Source organism: Marmota monax, unplaced genomic scaffold, assembly GCF_021218885.2.
Source record: "Marmota monax isolate L192 unplaced genomic scaffold, Marmota_monax_Labrador192_F-V1.1 WCK01_AAM20220418_F8-fsc00077, whole genome shotgun sequence".
NCBI lineage: Eukaryota > Metazoa > Chordata > Mammalia > Rodentia > Sciuridae > Marmota > Marmota monax.
The window spans coordinates 1,747,501-1,768,700 of record NW_026694610.1 but is presented as its reverse complement, the minus strand read 5'-3'; the positions used below and the strand labels follow the sequence as shown (position 1 = coordinate 1,768,700).

General features: G+C 37.9%; 2 protein-coding genes across 17 annotated transcripts in view; both read right to left on the bottom strand.

Annotated features, from left to right (window-relative positions):
- Window positions 1-3,385, bottom strand: part of Cplane1 (ciliogenesis and planar polarity effector complex subunit 1) — a 136,127-nt gene extending 132,742 nt beyond the window's left edge. For 14 of the 16 annotated variants that reach the window (XR_009224697.1, XM_058572059.1, XM_058572068.1 and 11 more), the window contains exons 1-2: window positions 3,265-3,351; window positions 2,196-2,368 (exon numbers count right to left, since the gene is read on the bottom strand). The gene's annotated coding sequence lies outside the window, so the exon portion shown is untranslated. Of the gene's footprint in view, window positions 1-2,195; window positions 2,369-3,264 lie in introns of all 16 variants that reach the window. The other 2 variants (XM_046422244.2, XM_046422247.2) reach the window with 2 other exon arrangements.
- A 14,245-nt stretch (window positions 3,386-17,630) lies between these two features.
- Window positions 17,631-21,200, bottom strand: part of Nup155 (nucleoporin 155) — a 61,271-nt gene continuing 57,701 nt past the window's right edge. Inside the window, exons 33-35 of the mRNA XM_046422330.2 lie at window positions 20,906-21,042; window positions 19,757-19,863; window positions 17,631-18,889 (exon numbers count right to left, since the gene is read on the bottom strand). Coding sequence (XP_046278286.1) covers window positions 18,751-18,889; window positions 19,757-19,863; window positions 20,906-21,042 — 383 coding nt within the window. The 3' untranslated portion in view covers window positions 17,631-18,750. The remainder of the gene's footprint in view (window positions 18,890-19,756; window positions 19,864-20,905; window positions 21,043-21,200) is intronic.

The following is a 21,200-nucleotide window of genomic DNA, read 5'->3' as shown; positions in this document are numbered from 1 at the left end:
ATCAGATAAGCCCAAACTAAGGGATGCTACAAAATAACTGATCTATAAGCTTCAAAGGTATCAAGGTCATGAAAGTCATGAAAAGCTGAGGAAACAGTCCCAAAATGACCAGATGACTAAATGCAATGAGTAACTGTAGACTTCATCATATCATAAAGAGTAATATAATGGACAACTGGGAAAACTCGAAAATGAAGAGAAACTAGGAATTCAATGGTTGTGATGCATTAGTTTTCTCATGGGAGTGGTTTTCCTGTAGTTAGGCAGGAGAATATCCTTGTGTATCTTTAAAAAAAAATACACACTAAACATTTAAGACCTTAGGTTCAACCTCTACCCCATTAAAAAAAAAAGAAAGAAAGAAAAAAGGAATGTGTTTGAAGGAACACATCTGGGATAGTGAGGAATAAGTGCTCAACATGTTATAGTTTACTAATGATTATACTGATAAAAGTGGCAGATGTGGAAAGTTACCATTTTGCAAACATTATAGGAAAACTGATTATCAGGCCACATTTATCAACACAGATGCTAAATCAAGCAGAGTAGAAGTCAGTAATCTGATAAGGAACGGGATATTTACATAGTCTGCAAGTATCTCCCTACAAATTACTTATTAATTTGAAAAGAAAAACTAGCAGTACAATGGAGAAAAGGGATAACATCTTAACCATATAAGGGGTAGACAAGATGCTCTTCTAGATGTTATCATCTGAAAAAGGACATATTTGCTTATATAGTATTCCAACCTCAAAATGCTAATCTAAGTCTATTCATTAAAAAAATTTCAGAAAAATGACACCAAATAATGGGTTATAATTTCTTAAAAATGTCAGTGTCATGAGAAACAAAGGTTCAGGAGTTGTCTCAAATTAAACATGATTGGGACTGGGACTGTAGCTCAGTGGCGGAGCACTTGCCTAGCATGCGTGAGGCACTGGGTTTGATCCTCAGCACCATATAAAAATAAACAAATAAAATAAAGGCATTCTATCCATCTACAACTACAAAAAAAAAATTAAATTAAACATGATTAACTATACAAGGTAAGTAAATGGAATAATACTCTGTACTGCATCCTGTAACAGAAAAGAAAGTATGCTATAAAGAACATTATTCTGGGCGGCTGAAGTTGTGGTTCAGTGGTAGAGTGCTTGCCTAGAATGTTTGAGGCACTGGGTTCGATTCTCAGCACCACGTAAAATAAATAAATAAAATAAAGATATTGTGTCCATATACAGCTAAAAATATTTTAAAAAAAGAACATCATTCTGAGACAGGCATGAGCAATGGCACATGCCTATAATCCCAGCAGTTCAGGAGGCCAAGCAAGGCAGGAGGATTGAGAGTTCAAAGCCAACCTCAGCAAAAGGGAGGCAGCTAGGCAACTCAGTGAGCCCTTGTTCCTAAATAAAAATATAAAATAGGTTATGGTACCAGTACCATGCTGTTCAAGAGCTATGTAATGTTCTGACCAACATATATATATATATATATATATATATATATATATATATATATATATATAAAATAGGAATGGAAATGTGGATCAGTGGTCCAGTGCCCCTGATTCAATCCCTGGTACCCACCTCCAAAAAGCATTATTCTGACAACTGGCAAAATTAGAATATAAACTACAACATAGATAAAAGTGATGTGCCAATGCTAAATTTTCCAAATTTGACAATTGTACTTGATTATAAAAAAGCATCATTGCTCTAAGGAAATACACATTATATTGATTATTATAGAGACGAATACATGAATGCATGACATACCCAACCCATTCTCAAATAGTTTAGAAAAAAAAAGTATTTTGAAAGTCAAAATAGCTTCTAGATAACATGTGTATGCACATGTATAAACAGAATAAAGCATGAACAAATATAAACTGGCTAATCTGGGGGGGGGGAGTAGAGTACTTTAAATTATTGTTTTCTGTAAATGTGAAATTATTTTAAAATAATTTTAAAAGACAACTGGGGAAAATTGAACATGATTCAGTAAGACATTAGAATATATCAGTGGCTATTCTAACAGACTGAGTCTACTAGTCTACTGGATGATGTCAAGGAATTAATGTTAATTTTGGTTTTGTGTGACAATTCTATTATGGCATATATGTATATATTTTTTAAAAAGGAGTCCTTACATCTTCTAGGTATCACAGATACAGTATATACTTAAGAATCTACCTGAGGGATTTGCTTTAAGATACTCCAGACGTATATACTTAAGATCTTCAATTAAAACATAAAGGATAGGGCTGGGGATGTGGCTCAAGCGGTAGCGCGCTCGCCTGGCATGCGTGCGGCCCGGGTTCGATCCTCAGCACCACATACAAACAAGATGTTGTGTCCGCCGAGAACTGAAAAATAGATATTAAAAATTCTCTCTCTCTCTCTCTCTCTCTCTCTCTCTCTCTCTCTCTCTCCCTCTCTCCTTTAAAAAAAAAATTAAAAAAAAAAAAAAACATAAAGGATAAAGATAAAGACAGTTAATCACTTTAGATTTTGAGGATGGAGCCATGAGGACTTGACGGATGGCCTTCCATCTTGAAGAACTCTAAAAATCACCTCTTGTTATATAGCAGCTGTTTCTGCTACATACTGCACTGCCTCTCAAAACACTAATGCTAGTGGATGTTTAAAAACAAATATCACCGAACAAAAATAAAATTAAAGAAAAATCGATCACACAAAATATATTAGGAGGAGTAATACAATACAAAGGTCTACAGGGGCCACCTTTCTTGAAAACAAATCGGTGAATGCAATTTCAAAGGACTAATTCAAGTTCTGCTTTCCACCGCAGACACCCCAGGAAATCGCATCCATACCTCAGTGTTCAATTTACCACTAACCAGGGTCACCAATCGGTCTGCTGGTGACGCTGCGGCAGCAGTCACCCCAAGGAACCCTCGGGGGCGTCCCTCGGGGCCTACGAAAAGGCTCGGCTGCAACCAAGAGGTGCAGGGGTGCGGGCCCGGGCCTCCCGCAGGCACGCAGGGGGACCTCGCTGTCTAAGGACAGGGCGGCCGCAGCGCGAAGGGACCAGGGCCGGGGTGGCGGGGGACCTGGCTGAGGAGGCTGGCAGACAGCAGGAGGGCGGCCGCATCGCTAGGGGCCAGGGCCTGGTCGGAGGCGGAGACGGCAAGGGCTAGGGAGGCCTCGGACGCGCAGGTACGTCGGGACCTAGAATGCCCCGGGCGGGCAGGGCGGGGCGGAGGCCGGGGACCTGCGGGAGGGACGTGCGGGTGGTTACCTGCACCAGGGCCGGGTTCCTCCACGGCTAGGGCGGGGACGCGGACCCGTGGCTGCAGACTCTCGGCGGAAAGCGCCTCTACGCGAGCCAGCGTCCTGGAGACGGTGGGCGGGGCCGTGCGGCGCCTGCTCCGAAAGGCGGGTCCTCCTCCCTGGCTCCGCCTTCCTGCTCCTCCCCCACCAGCCCTGGGGACCCCGCTCCTTGTCTGCGCGCCCGCGGGCCGCCGGGCCCCCCAGTCCTGGGTCTCCTCCTTCGTTCGCCCCGCCCGCATCAGCTTGCTCTGGCCCAGCTGTCTTGGGCTCCCCATCCCATCCGTGCCTCCCTCTGAAACTACTCTTCCCCTGCCCAGGCACTGTGCAGAGGTTTGCAGGAGAACCCTCCACAAGCCCGAAAATAAAGGGGTCGTGCACTGCCCTCCAAGACCACATAGGCACCTTAGAACACCCTAGAAAACATTTTCCTTGATGACTAATGGTAGTGAGCATTTTTTCGTGTATTTATGGGCCATTCGTATTTCTTCTTTTGAGAGGGTCTATTCAAATCATTTCCCCATTTAAAAAAATTGTTTGCTTTTTTGTGATTAAGTTCTTTTTATGTTCTGGATATTAACCTTCCGTCTGATGAATTCCTGTTAAATATATTCTCTTATTCTTCACTCTGGATTGTTTCCTTTGCAGAGGTAACCCCATTTCTCGGTTTAGGCGTTTGTTTCCTGTGCTTTTGGAGTCCTATCCAGAAAACCATTAGCTGTAAAAATCAGTATTTCCCCCATTTCCCTCTAATCATTTCAGAGTTTCAGGTCTTCCATTCATGTTAAGCTGAGTTTTGTAGAGTGTAAGAGATAGGGGTTAAGTTTTAATATTCTGCATGTGGATGGAATATACAGTATTCCTAGCACCAACTGTTGATGAAGTTATTCTCTCTCCAATATGCTTTCGGCACCTTTGCTGTATATGCATGTATATTTCTAGGTTCTCTATTCTGTCCTATTGGTATACATTGCTGTTGTTATGCTATGTTGTTATGGTTATTATGGTTTTGTAGTATATCTTCAAATCAGCTCAGAAGCCTCCAGAGCTTTTTTTTTTCCCCCTCAAGAATATTCAGGGTCTTTTTTGCTTCATGAATTTTAGCATTCTGTTTTCTAGTTCTGTGAACAATGTCATTGGTATTTTGCTGGAAATTACATTAAGTCTGTAGATCACTTTGGGTAGTGTGAAAGAAAATAACAATTCTGAGGAGATAAGAAAATGACTCTGAGCCAAATATGAGTGGATCATGCCCTGAGAACTCAAGTTACCTGGAAAGACATATATCTTAGTCAGCTTTTTGCTGCTGTGACCAAAAGATCTGACAAGAACAACAAAGAGGATGCAAATTTATTTGGGGTTCCTGGTTTTAGAAGGCTCAGTCCATGGACAGCAGACTCTATTGCTTTATGCCTAAGGTGAGGCAGCACATCATACTGAAAGAACATGATGGAGGAAGGCTGCTCAGGACATGGCAATCAGGAATCAGAGCTAGCTCTGCTCAACAGGGACAAAAGTCCACAGGGACCCACCTCCTCTAGCTATATCCCACCTTCCCACAGTTACCACCCAGTGAATCACGTCAGTTGATTAATTCACTGATTAGGTTACACATCTTATAATTGTTTCTCCTCTGAAAATTCACTCATTGTCTCACACATGAGCTTTTGGGAGATATCAACATAGTTCCCTTGAAAGAGATTACACAGCTTTTATAGTCCCAAAAGAATGTAAGTGATTTTATCAAATAAACTACAAAGGGTCAGGGAGGGATTTCCTATGAGATTCAAATGTTGTTTTCAAGAAGGCAGGGGAAATCCCCTACAGGATCAAATGGCATATCACTCCCAGACATAAGGCTGGGAGAGATCAGAAGTCCATCAAGCTTAGCATATTTATCTAGTGGTCACAGAAATGCTAGGTAAAGACATAGAGGTTACAAAACTATAATCTAAAAGAACTATGGTGACACATGCCTATAATCCCTGAGACTCTGGAGGCTGAGGCAGGAGGAGCACAAGTTTGAGCCTAGCCTCAATATCCTCCAGGGACTCAGACCTTAGGAAACAGATTTGGGATCCTAGCAGGTGAAAAAAGATGCAAAGTGCAGCTGGGATAGTAGCATGCCTTATTCAGAGATGGCAGCTACCCACATCTCCCTGAGTCTTTCCACAGGCCTTTTTTACATGCAGGCCAAAGAAGTCATGGTGCAACAGTTTACATAAATTAGCACATGTTTACAAGCAGATGTTTATGACCTTGAGTACATATGCTAAATCAGGGATTTTGACCTTGACCACATACTAGAACATAGCTGGCTGGAAGTATCAATGAGGGAGCATAAATATAGTCATCTTGGGCCTGCCCTACAATCTACCCCTTTAGGAATTCTTGCCATAAAATTTACATGGCTGATGTCTTCTCTAATGACTCCTTAGTAAGGAGGGTAGAGCCCTGCAGCCACAGGCTACAACAACAGTATTAAGCTGCAGCATAAAACCAGAAGATAAGCCCTACCCCCCATGATTACTAAAAACCATCACCAGTTTCATCCTTTATTGAAGTGACAATAAAAGTCCTTTTCAGGCACATCTAGTTGTCAAGGGACATAGGCTGGATTTGCCAGGGTAATACAGGAGCAGAAGTCATAGGCACTTCAGTACATAACCAGCAGACAGAGGTGTTTGCTACTTTGGTGTAGGTGTGTGTGCCCGGTCCACAATGGTTGGCAAGGACACACCTACAGTCAAAAGGACAAAGCAGTTACAGACACTTGTATATGTAAATCATGTCAATCTGGGAGAATGCATGCCAGTTTTGAGTCCCAGGAAAACACAGTGGTCACCTAGGGCAGCTTCTCTGAGCCATGAAACCACTCTTTATAGCTTGATCCTGGACTTCAGCAGGCTCTGTGTGTATCAGCACTGGGAAAAGGGAAATGACAGAAGTGCCCTTTAATCTGTTTCTCATCTGTGAGACTTGGCTAAGTAACATGTACCCAGGGGTACCATTCACTAGTTGTCCACGGTGTCACAAGGAGATCACATTCCAAAACTTTCCCCCGAGGAAAGGCTAACAGGGCCATCCAATGGGGGGGCAGGGTTTGTCCAGCGCCATGTCCAATCTACAGTTTGCCTCCAATTCAAGAGAACATTCCCTTGCTACCCAAACCCAGTCTTAAATAAAATATCCTTCATTGTCACCTGGACCTTTATTGGTACTTGTATGCAAAATCCCCACAGAAACTGGTGTCCCTTGTTGGAGATGCTCATTCAAAGCTCACACAGCTGCCCAAAAACATTGTGCCCACCCCTTTTAGAAGGTGGGCTGACTGCAGTTTTGAGTTCTTGCTTAAGCAGGTCAATATATTGTTCTGTCATGCCTGCAGCCTGTGGGTAATATGAGATGTGCAGCTTCCATTGAATCTATAACTGAAATGCCTATCACTGCACATCCTGGCCCATGAAATGGGTGCCTTGATCACTTTCTATTGGCCATACCAAGGCCTTTAACACCTGTCAGGGCACGAGTTGTAGTACACTGATTCATTTGGCCACTAGGTCAGACAAACAAAATCCTGTGGTCCTATCAACTGCCATTAAGGTGAACATGGCCCTCTCTGACTTTCAGTAAAGGGCCGATGTAGTCAACCTGCCATCATATCAAGGGGGTGTGCTCACACTTTACCTTGCTTTCTGTAGCTCCAAATGGTGAGGGTGAGAACACTCCTGCACGTCTATCAGCGTGCTCCATGTTAAGGGCTACATTGTACATGGTTTTTCATCTTCATGCTGCAGGCGGCAGTGCAACCAAGTCGCCAGGTTTGTGGGAAGTGCCCACTATAATCACTGCACCCTAGACAAAGCATCTGCTTCATCATTCCCTGCGCTAGTCAGGAGAGCATGCCAGTGACATGCACTACAGTTACATCTTTTTCATGGGGTCTTGCCATATAGCTTCACTCCAGAGTCCAATGCGCTAAATGATGAATGAGTGACTGAAGAAATAAAGGGGAATTTAAAAATATCTAGCAACCACTGAAAATGATAACACACAAACCAAAATCTGTGGGAAACAGCAAAAGCAGTAATGAGAGAGAAGTTTTTTTTTATGTTTATTTTTTAGTTGTAGTTGGACACAATACCTCATTTATTATTTTTATGTGGTGCTGAGGATCAAACCCAGGGTCCCGCGCATGCGAGGCGAGTGCTCTGCCGCTGAGCCACAACCCCAGCCCCAAGAGACAGAAGTTTATAACAATAAATACGTACATTATAAAAATAGAAATATCTCATATAAACAGCCTACAGGGCTGGGGATATGGCTCAAGTGGTAGTATGCTCGCCTTCATACATGAGGCACTGGTTTTGATTCTCAGCAGCACATAAAAACAAAATAAAGATATTGTGTCCACCTAAAACTAAAAAATAAATATTTTAAAAAAAGAAAAGTAAGAACATATCAAACCAAAATTGATAGAAAGGAAGAAATAATACAGATCAAAGCATAAATAAGTAAGAGCAAATATAAAAAATGTACAAAAGATGAATGAAACAAAGTTGAGTTTTTGCAAGGATAAACAAAATGGACAAACATTTAGCTATACTAATCAAGAAAAAGAGAAGATTCAAATAAATAAAATTAGAGGTGAAAAGGAGACATTACAACTAAAACCAGAGAAATACAGAGGATGTTAAAAACTACTATAAACAATTAAATGCTAAAAAGCTGAAAAACCCAAAAGAAATGGATAAATTCCTGAGTACATATAAGCTATCAAAATTGAATCTATAATAAATAGACAAACCTAAATAGACTAATAATAATAAGATTGAAATGGGAGTTAAATATCTCCCATCTAAAAAAGTTCAGAACCTTAATGACTTTACAGCTGGATTTTACAAAACATTTAAAGAACTAATTCCGGGCTGGGGATATGGCTCAAGCAGTAGCGCACTCGCCTGGCATGCGTTGGGCCTGGGTTCGATCCTCAGCACCACATACAAGCAAAGATGTTGTGTCCGCCGAGAACTAAAAAATAAATATTAAAAAAAAATTCTCTCTCACTCTCTCTTTAAAGAAAGAAAGAACTAATTCCAACTATCCTTAAACTATTAAAAAAAATGAAATAGAAGGAACTCTGCCAAACTCTTTTTTTGAAGACTGATACCAAAATCAGACAAAGATACTACAACAACAAACTGCAAACCCATATCTCTGATGAATAAAGATGCAAAAGTTCTCAATAATATACTAGCAAACTGAATTCAACAGCACATCAAAAAGATCATACACCATGATCAAGTGGAATTCCTCCCAGGGATGCAAGGATGATTCAACATATGCAAATTAATAAAAGTGATACAACACATTAACAGAACAAAGGACAAAAACCATATGATCATTTGCATAGATGTAGAAGAAAAAGCATTTGATAAAATTCAACATACCTTCATGATAAAAACTCTCAATTAAGTTGGTATAGAAGGAACATAACTCAAAAACACTAAAGGCTATATATGAAAACCCACAGCCAAAACTATACAGAATGGGGAAAAGCTGAAAGACTTTCCACTAAGATCAAACAGCACATCCACGTATCAGAGAACATTCGGCTTTTGATTTTTGGGGATTGGCTTATTTGAACTGGATGTCCACTGTTACCACACTAATTTCATTTAGTACTGTTAAGTCTTAGCAAGAGCAATTAGGCAAGAGAAAGAAATAGAGGACATTTAAATTGGAAAGAAAGAAGTTAAAATTATCCATGGTCGCAGATGACTATTTTCATAGAGAAACCTAAAACTCCAATAAAAAGCTGTTAGAGGGTGCATGGTGGCCCATGCCTTTAATCCTAGTAACCTGGGAGGTTGAAGCAGGGGTATCACAAGTTCCAGGCCAGTCTCAGCAACTTAGCAAGGCCATAAGTAACTTAGTGAGACCCTGTTTCAAAATAAAAAATGAAAATAAAAAGGTCTGGGGATGTAGCTCAGTGGTAAAGCACCTCTGGGTTCAATCCCATTAAAAAAAAAACTACTGTATTTCAAGCTTTCTAACATGCACTTCCCCCTCTCTCCCGTTTTAACCTCCCAAAGGGGGACATTGTACAAAAGCTGTTAGCTAGGTGGTAGTGATTGTCTGTACATGTGCATCAAAACATGTAGAATGGACATCAGCAGAACAACCTTAAGAAATGCCTTATCTGGGCTGGGGATGTGGCTCAAGTGGTAGCGCGCTCGCCTGGCATGCGTGCGGCCCAGGTTCAATCCCCAGCACCATATACAAAACAAAGATGTTGTGTCCACCGATAACTAAAAAAAAAAAAAAATAAGTATTAAGAATGGGCTGGGGATGTGGCTCAAGCGGTAGCGCGCTCACCTGGCAAGCATGCGGCCCGGGTTCAATCCTCAGCTCCACATACAAACAAAGATGTTGTGTCTGCCGAAAACTAAGAAATAAATATTAAAAAAAAAAAAAAGAATTCTCTCCCTCTCTTTAAAAAAAAAAAAAAGAAAAGAAAAAAGAAATGCCTTATCCTAACTTTTATTTATTTATTTTTTGCCCCTGGGACTGAACCCAGGGGTGCTTTACAACTGAGCAAAATCCCCAGCCCTTTTCATTTTTTAAATTTTGAAACAGGGTATTGCTAAGCTGCTGAGGCTGGCCTTGAACTTGTGATCCCTTTGTGTCAGCCTGTGAGTCACTGGGATTACAGGTGTGCTCCAGCATGTCAGGCATCACTAACATTCTTCGTGGACAGAGGTTGTTAACAGGGTCTGGAAAGAGTCTGGGATTTTACCACTTGCAAGCTAATGAGCTTTCCTTTTTTTTTTTTCCTTGCAGTGCTGGGTTGAACCGGGGCCTTGCACAATCATGCTTCTATCACTGATCTACTTCCCGACTCCAGACAAACCATCCTATTATTGTGTCATGGATGGTGGCAGAAAACACCAGACTCCAGTGGTTGGAGAAAAAGGATAATAATTTCTTAAAGCAAAAGCAGTAAGCAGTGATACTACAATGTTCCTAAGGTTCTTCATGTCTCCCAGTTTCCACTGGGGTAACAAGTGGCCTAGATTGATAAAGTGGATTGTGTAACAAGAGACAAACAGTAAGCTGGGGAATTTACTGTTTTTTTTTTTTAATTCTTTATTCGTTATTTTTAGTTATATATGACAATAGAATGTATTTTGACATATTATACATACATGGAGTACAACTTATCATTCTTGTGGTTGTACATGATGTGGAGTTACACTGGTCATGTATTCATATATGAACTTAGGTAAGTAATGTCTGATTAATTCTACTATCTTTCCTAATCACATGCCCCTCCATTCCCTACCTTCCCTTTTGTCTAATCTAATGAATTTCTGTTCCTTACCCTCACCCTGACCATGTATTAGCATCTGCATCTCAGAACATTTGGCCTTTGTTTTTTTTGGATTGGCTTTTTTGATTTAGCACAATAGTATCCAGTTCCATCCATGAACTGGCAAATGCCCCAATTTTATTTTTCTTTATGGCTGAGTAATATTACATTGCATATTTTCTTTATCCATTCATCTGTTGAAGAGTTGAAGTTGGTTGTGAATTGAGTTATTATAAACATTGATGTGGCTGTATCACTGTAGTTTGCTGATTTTAAGTTCTTTGGGTATATATCGAAGAGTGGGAAAACTGGGTCAAATGGTGGTTCCATTCCAGGTTTTCTGAAGAATCTTCATACTGCTTTCCAGAATGGTTGCACCAATTTTCAGTCCCACCAGCAATTTATGAGTATACCTTTCACTCAACATCCTAGCCAACATTTATTGTTACTTGTATTCTTGATAATTGCCATTCTGACTAGCGTGAGATGGAAATCTCAGTGTAGCTTTAATTTGCATTTCTCTAGTTGTTAAAAGATGTTGAACAGTTTTTCATATTTGCTGACAGATCATATTTCTTCTCTGAAGTGTCTGTTTGGTTATACAAGTTATACAAATTTGCCCACCTATTGATTGGGTTATTTGGTGTTACGTTTTCCGAGTTCTTTGTATATTCTGGAGATTAATGCTCTATCTGAGGTGCAGGTGGCAAAGATTTTCTCCCATTCTGTAGGCTTTGTCTTCACATTCTTGATTGTTTCCATTGCTTTTATTGATTCTTGATTTTACTTCTTATGCTTTGGGTGTTTTATTGAGGATTCAGTTCCTAAGCTGACACTATGGAGATTTGGGCCTATTTTTCTTCTATTAGGCACAGGGTTTCTTATCTAACCTTATGTCCTTGATCCACTTTGAGTTTTGTGCAGGGTGATAGAAGGTTTTGTTGTTGTTATAATATATTCATATACTCACACAATAAAACAATATGATTTGATCAATTTCATTCCAAAGGCCCTCCCCTTCTTCTATTCTACTGGTCTCCCTTATGTTTTTTTAATTCGTTCTAATTAGTTATACATGACAGTGGAATGCATTTTGATACATTGCACATAAATGGAGGAGATAGGGGTTTAATTTCATTTTGTTATATGTGGATTTCCAGTTTTCCCAGCACCATTTGTTGAAGAAGCTATCTTTTCTCCAATCTATGTTTGTGGCACCTTTCTGTAGTATAACTGTATTTACGTGCATTTGTCTTTATGTCTTGTATTCTGTACCATTGATCTTTGCATCTGCTTTGGTGCCAATACTATGCCATTTTTGTTACTATAGCTCTGAAGTATAATTTAATTTAAGGTCTGATATTGTGATAACCTCCTGCTTCACTTTTCTTGCTGAGGATTGCTTTGGCTATTCTGGGCCTCTTATTTTTCCAAATGAATTTCATGACTGCTTTTTCTAGTTCTATGAAGCATATCATTAGGATTTTAATAGGAATTGCATTAAACTTGTATAACAATTATGGTAGTATGGCCATTTTGACAATATTAATTCTTTCTATCCAAGAACATGCATGATCTTTCCATCTCCTAAATTCTTTGGATTCTTTCTATAGTGTTCTGTAGTTTTCATAGTAAAGTATTTTCACCTCTTTACATTGCTAAGATTGATTCCCAGGGGAGGGGGATGTGGCTTAAACGGTAGCGCGCTCGCTTGGCATGTGTGCGGCCTGGGTTCGATCCTCAGCACCACATACAAAGAAGTTGTGTCCACTGATAACTAAAAAATAAAATATTAAAATTCTCTCTTTAAAAAAAAAAGATTGATTCCCAAATATTTTAGTTTCTGAGGCTATTGTCAATGGGATAGTTTTCCTAATTTCTCTTTCAATTGATTAATTACTGATGTAAAGGAACACATAAATCAATTGATTTATGGGTATTAATTGTGTATCCTACTACTTTGCTGCATTCACTTATGAGTTCTAGAAGTTTTCTGGTGGGTGTTTTAAATATAGAATCATGTTCTCGGCAAATAGGGATAGTTTGAGTTCTTCTTTGGATTTACTGAGAGGCAAATAGCCTGGTTCATTGTTTGAGACACTACCTAAGCAAACACATCCCTTGGAAATGGCCCAGGGAAAGAATGGTCAGTGTGCTGAATTCTTGGCATACCCTGTGAAATAGTGGGACACTCATCGAGTCATGCTGATTGCCTTTCCCAAGAATATTGTGTTGAAAATCAGACATCAATATCTGAGTCCAAAATTAATTCAGAAGAGTTGATCTATCAATTTAAAATTGTCTTGGGGGGCTGGGGATGTGGCTCAAGCGGTAGCGCACTCGCCTGGCAAGCGTGCGGCCCCGGTTCGATCCTCAGCACCACATACAAAGATGTTGTGTCTGCCGAAAACTAAAAAAAAAAATAAATAAATATTTTTAAAAAATTGTCTTGGGAATATTTTTATTTAGCTTCTTTTTAATCCTAAGTGCACAAAAATGATATAAAAATTTGTCCAACTTGTTGGCCAACTTAGTAAAACAAAAAGGGGTAGGGATGTAGCTCAGTGATATAGCGTACTCTGCCCAACATGTGCAAGGACCTGTGTTTAATTCCAAGTAGCACAAGATTGGGTTTGCGCTATTGCCCAGGGAGGTCTGAAGCCATCTTTCTTTTTTGGGAAGGGTACTGAGGATTGACACAGGGATGCTTTACCACTAAGCTATATCCCCAACCCCCCTTTTTTAATTTCTTGTTTTCAATCAGGTTCTTACTAAGTTACGTAGGGCCTCAGTAAGTTGCTGAGGCTGGCCTTGCAAACCTCCTACTTCCCAGATAGCTGGGATTACAGGCATGTGCCACCATGCCTGGCTGAATCGATCCTCATTCTTCAGCCTCCTGAGACTGGGATTAAAGAAGTGCACCATTGTGCTTGGCTATTGTAAAAATTTTGAATACTTGTTGCTAGTATATAAAAATCCAATTCACTTTGGTACACTGGCCTTATATCCTAGGACCTTTGCTAAACTTAGTTCTAGTATTTCTGGTTACTGGCTCTAGTATTTTCTCTATATTCTGTAAACTCTCCTACAGACAATTATGTCATCTGCAAATAAAGACGTTTATTTCAGCACTTCTGAAGAAAACATTGAGTCTTTCACTATTGTGTTTACTTGTGTTGTTCACAGAGACCCTTTATCAGGCTGTTTCTTTTTATTTCTAGTTCACTTAGAATTCAATTATGGTGTGCCGTGGGGTAGTCTTTTATATCTTGCTCTGGATCTAGCTTTTTGGAACCCTGGTATTATTATACTTTTCATCACAACACAGGAAGTGAATACTAAGCAATGCAGGTGGACTCATGTGCCCACCATCCAATTCTTCAGAGAAGCATTCTTTCCTGTTCCATGATGATCCTATACCCAACCTGCCCTAACACTGAGTCCATCACTAAAAGGCAGGGTCAATCAGAGACCATCTTAGGTCTTTTCTGTTAATTGCACTTCTAAGTTAGTGTTAACAGAATAACACTACTCATATTCTCCCAGGAGTTATAGAGCAAACTGTCTGCAAAAAAAGACAGAATGAACATGAAAAGAAGGACAGAGATGAGCTGGAGAAAGTCCTGAAGATACTGGGCTCTGGATCTAGCCATGTGGAAATAGCTCTATTCTTGGAGTTTTTAATTTTTTTTTTGTTGTTTTAAAGAGAGGGAGAGAGAGAGAGAGAGAGAGAGAGAAGAGAGAGAGAGAAGAAAGATAATTTTTTTTTAATATTTATTTTTCAGTTTTTGGCAGACACAACATCATTGTTTGTATGTGGTGCTGAGGATCGAACCTGGGCCGCGTGCATGCCAGGCGAGCACGCTACCACTTGAGCCACATCCCCAGCCCGGACTTTTTAATTTTGAGGACCAATAAATGCTTCGTGTGATAAAATTAACTTGAGATTTCTTGTTATTTTAATTTTACTCATCTGCAATGGAGTCTTATATGTTACCCTGTGAATATATAACTTCTTTTTCTTTAATTTTTTGTTGTTGTAGATGAACACAATAACTTTATTTTATTTATTTATCTTTATGTGGTGCTGAGGATTGAACCCAGGGCCTCACATGTGCTAGATAAGTGCCCTCCCATTGAGCTACAACCCCAGCCCATATGTAACTTCTGAGGGAAAAGGTGAGGGAAAAAAAAAAAAAAAAAAAAAAATATATATATATATATATATATATATATGAAATTCACATCTTAAAAAGATTACTCTCTCCTCAGTATGGAAAAAGGAATGAAGGAGGGTCAAACTAGAGGTAGGAAGACCATTCAGACACCACTGCAGACATCCAAATGAAATGGTAAACTCTAAAAACCTAAATTAGTGAGACAACTGGACAAATTTGGGGCATACAAAGAGACAAGATTAGAAATTGTTAATTAAAGGATATGGAGGGAGAAGGAAGAATTTAAAGATGATACGTTGGTGTCATTAGATAATCAAGACTGAGGTAGGAGAAAAAGGAGGAACAAGAGTAGAGAGAGAGAGCAGGGAGAGAGGGAAGAGCTCAGACTTATGTTTTGATGGAGGTGCTTTAGAAGGTCATTCAGGTGTAGAATGGAGACAAGATATGTGGGACATGGTATCCCACATAATAAACTGATTAACTTCAAAGAGTTCCAAAGTGTCTTGTTGAGAGAAACTTCCAAAAGTCTAAAACACATGATGTAGTTTTAAAATAAATTTTAATTTCAAACATGCTGTAATGATGTAGAAATGATGTTTATTTGAAATAAGCAATAAAATAGTATTGTAACTAGTATTGAAGTAGAATATAAAATAGCTATAGTCCTAAAAAATTTTAGATTTAAGTCTTAGCTTCAATTTCATTATATATGAGGAAAATAAAACTTAGAAGTATCTGAAAAGATTTACTAGAAGACTCACAAATATTCTGAAGAAAATGGTTTTACTACTAAGAGAATTTAAATGAAGATATTTGTAGAGAATAAAAGGAAATTATAAACTTTCGAAACCTTTAGATTTGATGTTTCTGGGGCTGGGAATATAGCTCTGTTGGCAGAGTGCTTGCCTCGCATGCACAAGGCCCTGGGTTGAATCCCCAGCACCAAAAAAAAAAAAAAAAAAAAAAAGGATTTGATGTTTCAGCGCCTCATTTCCACGATATGACTGTATATATTATCATGATTTTTCTTCCAGGAATAAGAGAAAAAATATGGAGACAAATTATCCTAAGGAAGAGAATGAATAATTTGTGAAAAAGTCTTGAGATGAAATTAAGTATAAAAGATTATATAAAATAGAGAAGTTTATATAATTAATACACAGGTGTTCAATGAACAAATCACTGGTCAGTCAGATCTAACTAACCAAATGTTGAACATGTATCACATGCACATCAAAGGTCAGTATCTGACACTCTGCACAGTTATTCCAAACAGATTTTTCTCATTCCAAATCACTCTACCATACTAAAATGATCTTTTAAAAAACTAATTTGTTGCAACCATGGCCTTCAGTGACTCCTGACTACCCGTAATGAACATAGTTTCATAAAATATATTCTACCAACAACTCATTTGTCTATATGTTTGTTCTGATCAAACACCAAATACAAAGAATATCTATGCACTGAATGAATGTGCTAGAACAATACTACTGCAAGTTTGATCACTAAACTGCCAGGATCAACATCCATTAGAGGTGGAACTTAAGAATCTGGTTTCATAGGCTATCCAGATGATTTTTCTGAATGCTAGTTTTAGGAACACTGTTCTGGAGGTCTAAAAAAGAGAGGACATAATTTTTTCCACACTGACTGTGCTAATTTAAATTCTCATCAATAGTGTATTAGGGTTCCCTTCCCTCTACATCCTTCCTAGTACTTGTTATCCTTTATTCATTTTCATAATTTGTCTTTTAGGGACCTTACCTCCAGAAGGTATTGCAAACATCTGCAGGGGGCTAGAATTCTTTTTGGTAGCGGGGATTGAACTCAGGGGCACTCTACCACTGAGCCACATCACTAGCGCTATTTTGTATTTTATTTAGAGATAGGGTTTCACTGAGTTGCTTAGCACCTTGCTTTTGCTGATGCTGGCTTTTAACTTGTGATCCTCCTGCCTCAGCCTCCTGAGCTGCTGGGATTACAGAGCTGTTGGAATTATAGGCATGCAGGACGGCGCCCAGCACAGGGGCTGAAATTCTTAAACTCTCTCAGTGTGCTATGTGAATAAATGGGGCAAAGTTCAGATTTTTTACTTTTATAGACCATACATGGTAGTCCTTCAAAACTGTACTCAGATACACTCAATATTGTAAGTTGAGTATATTCAAAACATATATTAATGTGTTGATATGTAAATGTGCATAAAACAAAACTATTTTTTAGTAGAAGTGAAGTCAAGTCTACATTATAATATTTTTTTTTTTTTTTAATTTTAACATTTATTTTTTTTTAGTTTTCAGCGGACACAACATCTTTTGTATGTGGTGCTGAGGATCGAACCCGGGCCGCACGCATGCCAGGCAAGCGCGCTACCACTTGAGCCACATCCCCAGCCCTACATTATAATATTTTAAGAAGATCTTCATTTGTAAGTAGATACGACAGAATTTTAAATTTACAAAACTAATAATACATAGTATACATTCATTTTACATATTTAAAATAGCTAAGGAAATGAAAAGGTGAAAAATGAGAGGTAGCGAAATTCCATTAGTGCTATATTGAATTCTATGCATATTAATATATTAGGAGACTGGAGGAGAAAGGGGAACTAAATTCTAAGAGAAAAAATGTGGAGAAGGGATCCTTATGATCTTAGGAAAAGATAAAAGTGGAAGTAAAATTATATTCAAAATGTACCTAAAAATTGTTAGACATGCATTAGTGACAGGAAACTAAATATAATTACTCTTAGTGGTATAAAAGGAGAATGATAAAAGGACAGTATTTTTGCTTTTTTATTAGCTCTAGTTATTCTCACTCTTTTTTCTTATTGCCATGACTTTGGAAGACTTGATTTAGTTATTGCAATTTGCTAAAGACAACATTGCTAACAATTTTGCCTTTACACATTGTGTGTCTTGGATAAAACTCATGAGTTATGGTTACTAATAAGGAAAGGAGGTGAAGGAATCAGGTGACCTAATCCATAAATTACAGAAAGCAGTAGTATTTGCTGATGGAGTCGCTTTCAAACTTGACATGCACTTGAATCCCTAGGAGAGACTGTTAAAACAGAAAGCTGGGCCTCACCCACAAAGGTTTTGATTCAGTAGGTCTGAGAGGGACTCAGGAATCTGAATTTCTAACAAATTCCCAAGTGATGTTGCTGCTGCTGGTTTGAAACACACACTTTGAGAACCATGGCTTTAATGGAAACAGTAATTACAAAACCAAAGAAGAGCCAGGTGGACACTTAAAGGAAATGGTATCTCCCTATGTAGGTTTACCTCTAAACCACAGAACATTATTACCTGCTCAAGTAACTAAGTTTACATTTCAAACCCCAAGGGATATAACTGATAAAATTAGTAGTTACAGAAATTTCTTTACAAAGATGATCTTTAAAACAAAACAGTCATTTGCCTATTTAAGAACTATTGTTTGAAATTTTGGTACTGACATTCTACTTAAAAAGAAATAATATAAATTCAAAATTTCTGCCTAGAGTAAAATTCAAAACGGGAATTAAAAAAAATCATTGTGTTAAATACAAACACAACCTAATTCATTATTTCCTAAACCAATTATTATTATTATTATTGTTATTTTTGGTGTAGGGGATTGAACTCGGGGCAACACAGAAAGCCCTCACCACTGAATTACAACCCCAGCCCATACCAATTATTTATTTAGTTAGTTCCAAACCCACTATTAAAAAACAAAATATAGTCATATAAAAGAATTCTTTTGGCAAATGTGCTATATTTGTAAGTATTAGCCACTTATTAAAAACACATTTCTATTAAAATTGCATCTAAATTCTTAGAATACTTGATATCTGGACCCAGCTAAGCTTTTATTTTACAGATCAAAATGCATGGACAAAAATACATTACAATTATCAATGAAGTCTTTCTAACTTTGCTTGAAGGGATTTAAAATTCCCAGTGATGGTTTGGACCACTACTGAAGAGCTCATAGACTGGAGTTCAACCAGATAACCACAAACAGCATCCAGGCAGAGATTTGTAAATCTTCTCCTGTAAAGGAAATGATACCGGATCAATTACCTATACATTTAGAAACATTACCTTTTATAGGGTTTCTTCTCTCCAATTCTGCTAATCTTACTTTTAGTCTCATAGAAAAGCAAGGATTACATTAATGGCAAATACTTGAAAACTGAGAAGGACACTTTGGGGGAGGCCAATTACCAAATAACCACAATTTTCCATTTGAAGAATATTATGATGAGGAGTCACTAAGGGATGATTCCTGTTAATATTAAATTATTTATATCGTTTTGGCTTTTTTTGTGTGTGTGGTGCTGGGGATTGAACCCAGGGCTTGTGCATGCAAGGCAAGCACTATACCAACTGAGCTCCCCAGCTCCTCCTTTTGGCTTTATCAAAAGAATAATATTCCTGAAAATGGCCAACCATATCACAATGACATAACTGAAATATCTTAGTACTGGGTCATTAATTTAAAGCAGAAGATGTTTAGAAGTCATTCATAAATGATACATGTTCACTTGTAGAATTGATTAAGGATTGTGTGGGCTGGGATTGTGACTCATCGGTAGAGCACTCGCCTAGCCCATGCGAGGCCCCAGGTTCGATCCTCAGCACCACATAAAAATAAATAAAATAAAGATATCGTGTCCAACTACAACTAAAAAATAAATATTAAAAATTTAAAAAAAAAGAATTGATTAGAATTGCGGCTAAAACACTAAAAAAAATCCCACTTTTCATAAATGCTGATATCAAAAGTTACTGCTGATGTAAACAGGACATAATCTCTAATCCCCACATTTTCCCACATTCTCTCAAAATTTGTTACCCAGGTATTTATTAGAAGCATTTAAAAGCTTTTTCTAGAATACAATATTTAATCATAGTTACCTCTCACAATTTGAAACTTGGTTAGGATTCTCAACATATTTTGCTAATAGTACATGGATACAATCCAAAAGGTGTAGTGGCTTCTTCATTCTGTTCCAGAATGGATCCTATAAAGAATATATGTATATATAGATTAAATGAGTTATAAGGCAAACTGTGTTTAATATTTTGAACATTAAAAACCATGCTGAAATATCTCTTAGGAGGATTTGATGTACTGATGTACTTTGTAGAACATGTAAATGTCCTGCTTAGGAATGTGATGTGAAAGAAAAGTCTATTTATGGGCTGTAATACAATTTTTCTTTGAACTTACGCGAGTCTTACTCTGGCATAATACAAAGACTACACTAGCAGTCACAGAATCTTAAATCTGGCTTCAACAGTTCCTAGTCATGTGACTTGAGCAGGTTAGTTAATGTCTCTGCTCTTGTCCTTTTGCAACAGATAACAAGGATACTACTATTTGCTCATTTCCATCATAGGTATATTATAAGGCTCAAATAAGAAAGATGCATAAGATGCCTTGCAAAGCACTGTGCGATGCTACTATAAAAACAAAAACAAAACATCTAGTTCAACAAGGTTTTATTTGGAATCTTTTAACTTAGTATAAAAATTTCAAAATATATAGTCTGATAGGGTTCAGTATGTGTGAGAATAATTGTTAAGCACTGATACTTTTGATTAGGTTACATTGAACAAATATACTGTTATTTTGTTCTTTCAAAATAATTTGGCGGGGATGTAGCTCAGTGATAGAGCACTTGCCTGGGATGTGCAAGGTGCTGGATTTGATCCCCAGTACCACCAAAATAAATAAATAAATAAATAAAAATCGAGAATTCTTAAATGTTTGGTACATACCCTGGTTTAGCCCATCCAACCAAGAGTAAAGTATATATAATTATGTTTATTAATATTAAAAATGTTAACATTTCATTTTAATCATGGTATCTAGCAAAGCATCTCTCAGCAGTTTTTAAAGCCTTAAGTATAATTTCTAATAGTCAATGAAGCAAATCCCTGCTGCAACTCTATTAGATTAAGTGATATCACAGTTAAAAATATGAAATCAAAATGTCCCACTCTGTATCTAGAAAAATTAGTTTAATTAATTAAATAATTTATCTTAATATTTTTCCTTACCCTTGATTTGAATAGTTGATCATAAACTTCTAATAGTCTAGGTAATGGTACTCCAATTTCATTCATGGTCTGTATTACAAAGCCTACATCCCAGTTCAAAGTACAAACTTGCTGTTCTAAGAACTGTACAATAAAATCTAGAGAAAGAAAGATTCGAAATTAGAATTTTTTAAAACTCTTGACATTAAAAGTTAGGTCTTACTCATAGCTGAGTAGTTTCTGGGGGAAATATTTTGAAAACCAATTAAAAATATGTAGGATGCTGAGGGTATAGCTCAGTGGTAGAATGCATGCT